The sequence below is a fragment of the Falco punctatus genome (assembly GCF_963210335.1).
Source record: "Falco punctatus genome assembly, chromosome: 4".
Lineage (NCBI taxonomy): Eukaryota > Metazoa > Chordata > Aves > Falconiformes > Falconidae > Falco > Falco punctatus.
This window is the reverse complement of record NC_137583.1, coordinates 83,310,231-83,323,919: the sequence shown is the minus strand read 5'-3', so window position 1 is coordinate 83,323,919 and position 13,689 is coordinate 83,310,231. Positions and strand designations below refer to the sequence as shown.

Genomic DNA, 13,689 nt, shown 5'->3' with positions numbered 1-13,689 from the left:
TCATTCACACTGTAAAACTTTGTTTCAGATCCGTGATTCCAACTGTAACTATGAGGCCTTTATGAATATTATTAAATTAAGTGATAATATAGGAGAGTTGGAAGCAGTGAAAGATAAAGCAAGTGAAGAACTGCAATATCTTCGATCTCTAGATACAGCGGGAGACGGTTAGTAATGTATTGTTATACAAAATCTGAAATGCATTTAACAGCAAGATCTCTGAAGTATATTCTGAAAGTTTAAAAAAAAAATTCTGATGCAGGATAGTATAAAATATTTTGTTATTTAATAAGTAAATATGATTTAAGTAATATAAATATATCTTCATAAGTGTTTGGGTGGGTTTTTTTGTTTTTTTGTTTTTTTTTTGTTTTTTTTTTTTAATATAGACTTAATCGGTTAGGTATGTATACTTCCACTAAATTGAAACTTGCTTTGGTGGTTCAGAATTTGAGTAATACTTTAGGTTTTAATAGGTAGTCAGTTAACAGTTAATCTGAAAAAGGAAGGAGAAAAGTATTTTTTTTTTATTGTTCACTTCCATCAGTAAGGTGTTTAAATTGGAAAAAAAACCCCTCCTATTCAAAGCTGATGTGTTTTGTAGTGGTATATCACTTTTCCTATGATATTTTTAGAGCATTTCAGAACAAGAGTTTATATACTCATCTGCATTGTTTAATCCTCTTTGTTTTTGCTTTCAGATATCAACACTATAAAAAATCAAATAAACAGTTTATTATATGTTATTAAAGTATGTGATTCAAGAATTCAGAGATTGCAGTCAGGAAAAGTAAGTGTTGTAGAATTTTTTTAGTTCTTAAAGAGTGCAGTTGCAAATGACTTACTAGTTCGTTCTAGCTTTTTAACTCTTGCATTTTGAAATACAACTTAGAGTATGCAGTTATAGGAATACATTATACAGCTGAAGTTAGTTGTGTATTTGCAGTTCGGTTACACAAAGAATTTCTTAACCTTCACATATTTAAAGGGTTTTGGATTCTGGCTTTAGCGATTTAGGAATGTCACTATATCTTAGAAACTATTCTTACCTTCTCAATACAAGAGTTAAACCAAAATGTTACATAGATGCAAAGCATCTTTGTATTTATACACTTAGATTCAGTTCTTTTATTGCTGCTCCAGTGCATACCTTGTGTGCGTCAAGCTTAGTTTTTGGCAAAGATCTCTTTTCTTGTTGATAAAGGTACTGCTTGCTGATTATTTTACAATGCCTTGTAGGCTCTGTGCATTGCCTTTTATTAGACATTTACCTCTTCAGTTCAACAAAAAGCCTAAGGCAAACTGCATGTTAAATCTGAGAATCTCATGTTGTTGTGTTGCTTGTTTTATATTTTAAAGCTGACAGAGTCAGTATGTTTGACTTTGCTTAGTTTCTGGACTCTCTTAATTGGACCTAGATGTTGCCCAAAGATAATGTAATCTTGCGTTGTTGTGGTTTGTGTTGTGTATGTTGACTGTTAAAATTTCTACAGCTGGACCCAGAAGCATTACTGTAATAATGAGAAATGTCATATTGACAGAAGAAAGTTGGGCAGAGATGAATTTAAGTTGTGGTGACCTGCATCCCATCAAATGCTGAAGTACATTCATCTTGTTAATTGATTTAAATGCTTACTGCCGCATTTGGTGAGGGATTTCAGGTTAATTTGGCCGGTATAGTATTATATGAATGGCAGTATTAAAATCCAGCTTCCCATGTAACAGAAATCATCATGTTGAAGGCAAATAGTTTAGAGAATGTGACGTTATGATCTAGATCATCTCTTACGAATGACTGTGGAAATAACTAACAGTTGAGAGGGTCCTTTATTATCGATAATGTAGATTATTTTTATTATGTCTGCTTTGTGGTAAGTAGAAGTTTTAAAAGCTTATGAACACACTGAACTGTGTCTTACAGGAAATAGATACTGTGAAACTGGCAGCAAACTTTGGAAAACTTTGCACAGTCCCTCTGGACCATATTCTGGTAGACAATGTTGCACTACAGTTTTTTATGGGTAAGTGTTAATTTATCTGATCTGTCTTATTTATAAGGAATATGCTAATTCAGAGGACTGTACACTTGAAAATGCTAAATATAGGTATTTACTGAGTGCTAAATGTATATAAGCCCCTTGCCAGAAGTAACCAGAACCTTTTTTGCAAATCAGCCTGTAATTTACTGATCAGAACGCTATACTCAGTATTTTCAGAAGCTTGTATCAAGCTTATTTCAATACTGATCTCTTTGTAAGACTGTTCTTGCAATGTTTTATTGGTCTGTCACTTTGTATGTTTGTTCTGTTTAGAACAGAATCATTGGAAGAAGGTCTGTAATTAGAATGACTCGCAAACTTAACCATAATCGTTATTCTTTCTTTTGCTGGTCTTGCTGAAGCTAATGGAGCTATTGACTATAGATGTTAGATTGAAGTTTAGAGGATTACGAGGCTACTGAAGGTTGTCTGTTTGAGAAGCTAAAATACAGCGGTAATTTATGTACTACTTTAGGTTTATCATCAACGTTTATAATCAAGAAATTGATAGATTAAAACTGTATAATCAATTTTTAATATTTTCTAATGTTTGATTCTCTTCTGTGAATTAATTGGGTAGCTGATGTCATTACTAAGAATATCCATCAGTTTTGTGGGCAGTGATAGTACTGTTTATGCAGTAGATGGAAATACAGTACATCAGACAGGAAACAGTCTAGGAGGCTTCTGGAGTGTGTGTAAGATAACTTCCTGACATAGCTGGTGAGTGAGCCAACTAGGGAAGGCATCCCACTGGATCTGTTTGCTGTTTGTGAACAGAGGAGGACTGGTGGGTGACATGATGGTTGGAGGCCATCTTGGACCTAGTGATCGTGATATGATAGTTTTTGTTTCGTGGGATTAGCAGAACTACAACCTTGGTTTTCTGGAGGGCAGGCTTTAGCCTGTTGAGGAGCCTGGTTGGCAGAGCCCCTTGTGAGGCAGTTCTGAAGGGCAAAGGAGTCCAGGAAGGCTGGATGTTCTTCAAGAACGAAATCTTAAAGGCACAGGAGCAGGCCGTCCTCATGTGCTGAAAGATAAGCCAGTGGGGAAGAAGAGTTGTCTGGCTGAACAGAGCTTTGATTGCAACTCAGGAAAAAAAAGGAGAGTTTATGATCTTTGGCAGATGGGGCAGGCAACTCAGGAGGACTACAGGGATGTTGTGATGTTATGCAGAGAGAAAATTGGAAGGGCCAAAAGCCAGTTAGAACTTAATTTGGCTACTGCCGTAAAATATGATAAAAAAATGTATTCTAATTTCTATAAATACATTAGCAACAAAAGAAGGGCTAAGGAGAACCTCCATCCTTTTTTGGATGCAGGGGGAAACATAGTGACAAAGGATGAGGAGAAGGCTGAGGTACTTACTTCTTCCTTTGTCTCAGCCTTTAATGGCCAGACCAATTGTTCTTGGGGTACCCAGCCCCCTGAAAAGGAAGACAGACACGGGGAGCAGAATGAATCCCCCATAATCCAAGGGGAAATGGTCAGTGACCTGCTACACTACTTAGACGTACACAGGCCTATGGGGCCAGATGGGAGCCACCCGAGTGTACTGATGGAGCCGGCTGAAGTGCTCACCGACCTACTGTCCATTTATCAGCAGTCCTGGCTAACCGGGGACATCACAGCTGACTGGAGCTTAGCAGATGTGACAGCCATCTGCAAGAAGCTTTGGAAGGAGGATCCTAGACTTTGCTGCTGATTTTGTTTACTGATTATCACCAATATTTATGTAGTACTTTTTTTATTTTTTTTTACTCTAGATGACAAGTATTCTAGATATATAACCAGATCCTGGAGTTCCGTATGTAATTATCATATAGAAATCTTATTTGAAGATTCACAGCAGTAACTATGGTTGTGTGGTGGCTGTTTTCTGTAGATTACATGCAGCAGACTGGTGGCCAAGCACATCTGTTTTTCTGGATGACAGTGGAAGGATACAGGGTTACGGCACAGCAACAGCTGGAGGTACTTCAAAGCCGGCAGAAAGATGGAAAATACCAGACTAATCAAACCAAGGGTCTATTAAGAGCAGCTGCATTTGGAGTTTATGAGCAATATTTATCAGAAAAGGTTGGAATAACTTATTTCTTCATTGTTTGGAATTTATTCTTCATACAGATGCTTCTTTGGCTGTTAGGGCTGTGTTAATATGAAATGGATGTGATATAACACAAGTTGACATTTAAGCTATTGCTTGTGTATCATCTCTTTCATGTCAAGCAGTAAGAAAATGTCTTTCCCCCCTCCCCCTTTAAAAAGGCTCATACTGGCACTGATTATCCTGTCAAATGCACTGAATGTGTTCCTCAGAAGCTGACTTCCTGGAATAGAGAAAATGTGAAGACAGAACAAGAAATTCTGTTCCTTTGTGTGTGCTGTCCTTTCCCCCTTCCCTTCCTTTTACTCTGCCCTCCACCCCCATACGCCCCTTAATAAGATATTGTTTTTAAAAAATGCAATCCAGTTTTTTTTACAAACTTGGGTTAAGATTTGGTTTTCAAATGAAGTAACTTCCTGTGCGCCTCTGTAATTGTCTGTGTAAATTATTCACATATCACAGTTGGGTATCTTTCAATAGGCTAAGCTTGAATGCTTCCAGTAGTCATGTAATAATGGAGTCTTCTGTGAAAGAAAACACTTGTCAACTTGTGTTAACAAAGTGTCTTTGTTCTGAATTTGTGTATTCATAACGGTCACCTCTCAACTCACTCAAAAACTTTCCTCAACAAATTATCCCTCAAATATCTCGTAATGCTTCTCTTTCCACATAATTTGTTTCGCTTTGGTTTTTCACCTTAATAGTCTATCAGCATGGTCTGTACAGAGCTTGCTGTGATGGCTTTTTCACCCCAGTAGTCTATCAACATGGTGAACTATGCGGAGTTTTTTCTGATGGACTTTTGAGCTGACTGAATGCTCAGTAGTTTGAAGGCAGAAGTCACCTAACACTAGACCTGTTCCAAAGCTGATAAACTCAGCCTCTCAGCCATACTATCAGCTGAGCTATGTTGGCTCTGGTTCAGTGCTGGCTTCCTGTCTGTATTACAGAAAACTGGGAAACTGTGTGAACTTGGGCTCATTTAAAAGTGCTTAATGGACAGGGGTTTGGAATGTGTTGTACCAAGGAATGACTGGGAATCTGGTCGCTGATGTAGTTAGCAAGCTGGTGGCTATAATAGATTCTGCACATAAAGCTGCTGTGATTTACAGCTACTAGTAATACCTCCAGAAACTGGCGGAGTTGAGAAACTGTTAGCCTTTCCACAGATGTTTCAGAACTTCATCAATTTTCTTACTTGGATTCATCTCTTACAGGACTCATCCAACTTCATTACTGGCTTGTTCTTAATTTCTGAATCTAGATCTTTTTATTCATAAATAAGTAAAACTTGCTTCTAGGTCTGAATAAATCTAGTTTAGGTATTGCTTCCAAATAATGTGCATAAATTCTTTGTATTTAATCCTGAAACTTCTGAGTTTTAATATGAACTCTGAACTTAATTTTGGGGGAAGAAGGGTGTCTGACTCCTTTTGTGTGTTTTAGACAGTTCTAGAGATGCTCATCAAGCAGAAACTTAGTTTACTTAGAAACCTGAAGAATTGTATTGGATTCTATTTGTGAAAATAGAAGCTTTCTTATTTTTATGCTGCAAAAGTTGATTTAGATCTCCATGACAGGCATCTCCAAGAGTTAATATTGATGACAACTTAGTAGCAAAACTGGCAGAAACACTGAACCATGAGGATCCAACGCCTGAAATCTTTGATGACATTCAGAGAAAGGTATACTGTATTCATCCTGTATTTCATAAGAACTGCTAATGCTATAGAGTATTAAATGTTACTGCAGCCATTGAAAAAGGAGGAAGGAACTCAAGTATCTGAAACTTAAAACCTGCTTTACCATTTTCCTATTCTATAAAAATCATATTCTAAATTGCCAGCTTCTACTTAGCCGTTCATAGCCCATGGTTTTCAAAGCAGTAGACAGAGTAGGTATCCCGTATGAAAAAAATTATGAAGCACGATTTAGAATTATGGGATCATTATTTGTGTTTATGCACTAATTTAAGAAAAGTGTAGGATAACTAAGTTGTGTACAATTTTGGTTCAGTTTTAGCTCTCTTTTTTTCAAAGGTGGATGTAAGCATGTTACTATATTGAATTCTGTATCTCTTTCCAGAAGTTAATTTGACTGTTCTGTTTCTGCACAGTGTAGCACTCGGAGGCAGCAAAATACTGAAGATAAAACAGTCTTTTTACTATCTGCACACATAGACTTTATCAACCAAGTTTAATATATATATTATTTTCTAAAAAAGTAAATAAGTATTCTGGCAGTAAATTATGTACCCAGTCTGAGACAGTTTTAGGTCATTAATTTAATGTTCTCATTCATGCTGAAAATTACTGATGTGAGCTGTAGAACTTAGAATTGCTCTGTTGCACCTGAGGCCCACATTTAAGACTAATGAAAACCCTTATGAAATCTGTATTGCTCAAAGTAGTTTACAAGGTCCTTGCATGTGATTTCTGCTGAAGAAATTACAAAAGAAGTAATAAAAAAATTGACTTCCTCAGACCTGCATGATTTTTTTTTCCATTCTTACCAGGTGATAGCATTTGTAGAAAGCATTCTATGAAAAAACCTCCATCATTAAAATATTCTAGAGTTGACATGAATATCCAAATATTGTAAATGAATTCCCACCACATATAAATATGTGTGTGTATATGTATACATACTGTCACTGTATAGGCTATATAGATAAGTTTTTGAGGTGGTGTGGTTAAATCTTTAGTGAGGTAGGATTATACTGTGTTGGCCAAACTGGAATTTTTCAGGAAAGTAGTATGCAGTGTCTTCCCTTCCCTTCCTTTCCCTCTTCTCACTCTCCCTGTGAGTGTCTGCTGGGCTCTGGTTGTAGTTTTATCAGTGAAGAAGGACTCTCAGAGATAACCTGTTGTGAAATGAGTGAAGACCAAATATGTTTGTAGTGCAATTGAAATGGTTAAGAGGAGAGGAAGGAAACATTTAGAGTTAATGTACTACTTCCTAGATGTACATGTCTCACTCGTTAGATGTTTTCTCAGACTGTATTACACTTCTAGCACAATTAGTTCTCATAACCTTTCCATTAAGAGCAAGCCTGAATTGAAATTTCACAAACTTGCATTAAGATTGTAAAGGAAACCTGGAGACACATAATGGTACAGATACATGCTGGTCAAGTACAATTTATGAAAGCTTGTCTGATTAATTAAAAAATGTAAAATATTTCTGAAGTTGGCGTTTTTTTTTCAATAAGGTGTATGAATTGATGCTGCGAGATGAAAGATTCTACCCTTCATTCAAACAGAATGTTTTGTATGTACGTATGTTAGCTGAGCTGGATATGCTGAAGGATCCTAGTTTCAGAGGATCAGATGATGGTGAAGGAGGTGAGCTCTGTGTCTTTAAGGGGGGTTTCCTAGAACCATTTTTTTCTGCTTTAAAATGGAAATAAGAAAATGATCCACATTGGTTTTGAGAAATCAGAAAGTTCCTGTAGTATCTCTGGTTTTTAAGTTAATGTTTCCTCCTTGTGCATTTTTTGTAATTTCTTCTGGGAGTCACATAGCTTTTTTTTCTGTAGTAACTTTATTAATTTCATGTAAATTTTTTGTCGAGTCTTGGTAACAAGCATGTCACTAAAGTATGTAACTCTTTCATTCTCATTTTTTAATTCAGAAATATTTGAGATTCTGCAAGATGCTGGGTAGTTTTAATGCATAACTATATTAATCATTTGGAAATAGTACATAGGAGATGTGGCTTTTTAAAGCATTTAAAATAATAATTCTCATTAATTGAAGTACAAATCTGATGGAAATTGTTCAACTATTCAACTGACTTCTTAATGAAGCAATGTCATGTGGTGATATAAACTTAAAAAGGAATGTTCTCTGAATTATTTTTCATACCTATAGCTGTATAGACTTATGTGCATTTTCCTTTAGAGATCTCTGTTGGAAACTTAAAGTACTTATATGTTGGGTGCAACATTTTGCCCAATGCCACAGTTGTCCGTTATTTTCCATCATGTTTTGTCTTTGCATTTTTACTTCTTGTGTGTAGCCCAACACTGGAGAAAATCTTCTAACCTGTTTTTTCCTTTCCCTTTCCTCTCTGCTCCCAGAATCTTTTAATGGGTCTCCTACTGGCAGCATAAATCTGGTAAGTACTTGGGGTTTTTTTTATTATTATTTTTCTCCCCAGCAGTAGGGAATGTGTTATAAATAGTTTAAATTATGCACATTAGAGGTCTTACTTCACAGCAGTTTAATTTCTGAGAAAGCTCTTGAATCAAATTGAAACCACACATAAGGTATCAATTTATCTGTAAGATAAACCTGTCCTTTTTGTATTTTCCCCTGTGGTTAATGAAATTTTGCATTGTTTCTCACAGAAGCAGTAATAATCTGTAGTTTATGCAAAGCATACTTTCTTGTCCCTGTTTTTTTTTTTTAAATAGAAATAATTTTTGGGTTAGGTAATAATAGGTGAAAACAAATCTTTTGAAACTGAAGGATTAATTTCAAATACACTGTAAAATGAGGCATTTAATTAGATTTGTGTAGGTTGATTGCTGTTGTTTCTTTGAGGTAGGACTTGATTTGGAAATGTTGAAGTATCTGGAGTTTATTCAGAATATGGATCTTTGTTTTCTAATCTGACTAATTTCAGGTTCAATTTTTGTTATTTTTTTAAGCAATTCTTAACAGGGTCAGTTTGTCAGAACCTTTTATTTGTTACATGAATGTACCTAAATATTTGAAATACGCTTCTGCATGTACTAGTGGTTGCATAAGTATGAAGAGAACTGTATACTTCTACCAGGCTTTTTCCAAATAACCTGTCCCACATAATCTTACTAGGTTTAAAATGTTTTAAACCAAAAATCAATTCACAGTTATTTAAAAAGGAAGAATGTCATAAACATTTTGATGTATTTCCTCCCCTCCCTCTTGTTTCTTCAGACTGTGTAGCTGAGCCACAAGGTATGCAGGGCTCAACTGGACATATGAGAGTATTTTTCCAAATCTTTCAGTTTTAGAAATGTTTGCAATCTGCATGTAATTTCCTCGCTTACGTGAATCATAGGCCCTTCTAATACGTTCTTGGAAGATGCTGTAGCTCCTTAGGAGTTCCAGTGCATTGCTGAGATCATGCTTGTGCATGCAGAGGAATAGAGTTTATTTTGTAAAGGAATACATTTAACATAAATGTAAACGTGTTTCTGTATAGGAGTTGGTTGATTCTTGTGTACATTTTGAAATACAAAGAAAAGGGGAGGAGGTCACCTGATAACAATTTATGCAAACTCCTGTTAGATGCATCAGGAAAACTTAATTTAGCTGTATATTTTTATAAATTTACATACAATTCTGGTACCATTTCACAAGATACTCTTTTAGTTGACTAATCTCTATAATAAAAGATCTTTTAAATGTCTTGAGTACTTTTTCTAAGAATGTTCTGACATATCAAAGTCATATTTTATGGATGGGGATTTGTGATTGAAGTGGCTCATCTAGCCTAGTGGTTATCTGCTGCTTAGTTTCATGTGGCCTTTCTAAACCAAGCTAGAAAGTCTTAAAGTCTTTATCAAGCACTGTTGCAATACAAATAGGTATTTGCATGGGACAGTTAAAGATCTTGTTTTTTGTTTTTGTTGTGCAAAAGGTATTTGCAGAATATGACATTTATTATTTTTATAGAGAGTGAAGAACATTCTAGCAGAAATGTGTAATAAAGTTTTATTTATGCAGAAGAACTTTTACTTTCTGTAGTCCATATTGTTCAGGGTTTTCAGTGCTTTTACAGGTGTTTGAATACTGGTAGATTAGTTTTTCCTGGCTGAACTCCATGTCAAAAGTAAATTTCTGTGCACATAGTTTAGCTCCCTTGTGTTAGTCAGTTACATGAAGAAAAATAGACCTTTGAAAGGTTACTTCAAAGGTCAGGGAATTTCTGTACTTTTAGTTAATGACAGTGTATTAAATAAGATTGGATTGTGGTATATTTTCCTGTTTTAACTACCTTGTGTTCTTGTGAATATACCTCGTTCAAAGATACTAGGTCATACTAAATACAAACTGTTGTGTTACCTGTTCAAGTTTCAGCGATTTCATTTACTTGTGTCAATTGTTGCTACATATAGTGCCTTGCCACAGCAGCTGGGTGTTTCCTACATTTTCTATTATAAAATACATTGCCTGCAGTTTATACTTCCACTGTAAGAATGTATTTTAAGATCATTTGGAAGAGAGGCTCAAAATTAATCTGAAGAAAAGTAATATGTCAAACTAACAGGTCAAAATTAAGAATATACTTCAGTAAAATAAATCTACTGTATTAAACCAATAGGGCATTTTGGGGGGGTATAAAACTACTGTAAATGTTTATAGACTCTTTCAGATTTCATCTAAATGGATCAATAATGTGAGCTTTACATATTGCTTTTGCATTGAGTAAATAGGAGTTACACAAGTGTTACATATCTTAAGACCTTGAATGGCAGCAGACACGGGTGGGTTGAACTTCTGGCAATCATTAGTGTATGTCAGCTTGAACCCCATTCAGTTATCAAGTGGAAAACTGCACTCTCAGAATGGAATGAAGGGAGGCAAGGAAACGTTTGATAGTACCTTAATGTCAGTATTTTGGAGGAGTTGACTGTACTTGTCGTCTTTGATAACGTCCCTCCCATCTGACTAATAATCAAATCCTTTAAGATTTGAGCTCTAAGAATGTCAAGAAATAATCCAGACTTCCACAGTTACCTGCTGTTGATCAGTCTCAGGTGATATTCCGCTCCTAAATTTGGACACTGCAGTACAGAGCACACCTTACAGGGTTGCTACTGTCAAAGGGTGTCTTGCCTAAGAATGGACTAGGTCAGAGAAGTTCTAGCCCTGTATCCAACAATGACCAAAAGCAAGTATCTAATGATTATTGGAAGAGTCACTTATGGTGATGCTTTACCAGAATACTCTCCAGCATACAGTAACATGATTTGGGAGTTCTTGAGGGAAAGATGATGTCTGTTCTCAAAGTATTTTTGTGTGACTTCATCTGTTGTTCCACTGAACAGACATAAACTTCGCATGCTGTAGTGTGCAGTGGCAAAATGGATTTCCCAAATGGGCTTTTCTTTCTTCTACTTTTTTCAATCTGGGACTTTTCTACTCTTAAGTTTACAAGCTGTATCACAAGATATTTAGATATCCTTACTACAGTACATGTTAAAGCATTGTTAATATGTTCAGACCTTTTTAATGATGCCATTTATTCAGTATCTAAACTTTGTAACAGAAATGTTATTTCCCTTGCCTTCCACAGTGGATATTTAGGCAGAGATCAATTGATGTGGTTGAGGCAGGGAAGAGCTGTTCCCTCTAGAGAGCTTGTGAAAGAAGGAGTGGAGTATTATGTTGGAATATTTTGGAGATAGTAAAGATTCAGATGAAGAAGGGGCTAGAGCACAGACTTTAAATAATTTATGTGTTCAAGTCTGACCTGTCTTTTGATTATAATCACATGAGATTGGCTTATGTTTAAGGAAACAGGAGTTTAGAAGCTTGATTGATGTAGGTTGAGGTATTAGTTTGACAGCAGTATGGCACTGTTACCCAGTAAATCCCATTCTAGGTAGATTTTAGTGGCAACTCACTATTAAACTGGCTTGGTTAAGTTATAAAAGATAGCTGATAGCTGTATATTCATTTTGAATGTGTATCTTAGAAGAATTTTAGAATTTTGGCGTAAAATAAAGTAGTTGGGATCCTGGTGCCTATGAATTCTACTTAAGTAGCTCCATCTTTGTTTTTTCACCTGGTAATTTAAGGTTAGGATCACGTGTGTAGTGGCCCATCCTCTATTTCTTTCAATTACATATCCAAGTTTTTCACCCAACAATTTTGCAGAGCTTTATGTCAAATCTTAGTAGTCAGATGTATTATTTTTTTAATAATAGTGAAGCTTTTCTAAAAGACTCGTTGGTCGTCCTTTGATCTGAATAGGGAAACAGGGCTTCAGCCAGCTGAGGATGTACCTGTTCATTTTTCACAATGGTAAACTTTCTGAGAAAAGTGTATGTTGCTCTTTACATACAGCAGATAAATTACTCAAGTTGTACTGGTCTGTAACTTTTGTGTAGTGTTTGAAGTCAGTTAAAAGAAAACAAAATGGTATAAAGATAAAACCAAAAGATCTGTTACACAACATCTGTATGTCCGCAATTGTTCGGGTGGGGGTATGTGTGGAGTGTTTTAATGCTCAGTAGAAGACTGTAGATGTACTTCTGTTAAGAGTTGAGATAACAAGTGAAAGCGGCAAATATGTTAGAATGATCACAAACCTATGAAACTGGTAGGGGAAATGAAGGGCCCTAGACTGTGTAAAAGAAAGGCTTAAGTAACCAGGTAGGGCAAAGGCTTACTTGCATTGTTCAGTGCATTAAGCTTTTCTATTAGTGTAGTGAACTGAAAGTTTGGAAATTAAATAATGTGAATCAAAAAGCGTCTCTCAAACGAGATGTATCTGTGATCTTATTCTGTTGCCCATTTCTTCCCTCTACCATCTCTCCCCCACCCTGCAGTCCTTAGATGACCTTTCAAATGTCCCTTCTGATGAGACAGTTCAACTCCATGCATACATCTCAGATACTGGTAAGTGAATTTGTTATGATGGCTGCTTACTTGTTTTCCACCGTTTATTTTGATTATTTTAATGTTACAAGCCCTTAAAATCCTAATCCTTTCATTTTTTTAACCTCATGAAACATATGAATTCATATTTTCCATTAAATCCTTGTAATGGAAATCCTTACAGAATTGGAGCTGTAGGTCATAGACTGTATATCTGTCCTTAAAATGTGATTTAATTTTTGGTTATATGGTATTATTATTTTCCCTGTCTCTGGAGAATCATTCATTAAACTTAGTATTGAGTAGCATTTATTTTAACAACTATTTAAAGAACATATTCTGAAAGCCATCTCCGTCTAGTCAAACAATTCTAATTCTTGACTCTACTTCTCTTACTGTAATATTTCCCCCTGTTTTTTGTGTTTCCTTATTGATGTAGCTTAATTTAAGTTAGTGACTAGTCTTTACAGTGGTGGCATTTTTGGTTATCTATTATAAAAATTTGTATAGTAATAAATTATTTTTTATATGTTTTCACAACAAAAAATCAGATATTATTTGCAGATATTCTAGTTAGATGCGATTGCACTGGGTAATTGTGAATTGATTTTCAGATACTTTTTTTGGGTAGATTTTACTATGCAATAGACTTTGAAATCTGTGCTTTTAATAGCAGACGTGAGCTGTGAGCAAGAATTCCAACTACTTGACATTTTAATTAAATGGTGTTACTCCAACACAGTATGAGAGCATGGTTCAATCCAAGTCTTATTGTAGTCAGTTCTTGGAGAAGGGGAAAAATAATTTAAAAGATAAGAATCACAATTTTGCTTTTTTATTAAAATGGCATGTGGAACTTTTCTCTGAATTAAACTTAGAACCACGCAAATTATGTTAAATTCATAATCCGGTGTGTATAGGTATCTATCAGCTTGACTCTGGATCCATA

General features: G+C 35.4%; 1 protein-coding gene across 7 annotated transcripts in view; it reads left to right on the top strand.

Moving 5' to 3' along the window:
- The window catches only part of SNX13 (sorting nexin 13), a 68,057-nt gene that overhangs the window by 36,216 nt on the left and 18,152 nt on the right, over positions 1-13,689 (top strand). For all 7 annotated transcript variants that reach the window (XR_013927585.1, XR_013927586.1, XM_080383943.1 and 4 more), the window contains exons 10-17: positions 29-167; positions 702-790; positions 1,922-2,021; positions 3,925-4,118; positions 5,727-5,831; positions 7,358-7,490; positions 8,228-8,265; positions 12,692-12,761. Coding sequence is in view for 5 of the 7 variants with exons in the window: in XM_080383943.1 (XP_080240069.1) it covers positions 29-167; positions 702-790; positions 1,922-2,021; positions 3,925-4,118; positions 5,727-5,831; positions 7,358-7,490; positions 8,228-8,265; positions 12,692-12,761 (868 nt within the window). In the remaining 2 variants the exon portion in view is untranslated. The remainder of the gene's footprint in view (positions 1-28; positions 168-701; positions 791-1,921; positions 2,022-3,924; positions 4,119-5,726; positions 5,832-7,357; positions 7,491-8,227; positions 8,266-12,691; positions 12,762-13,689) is intronic.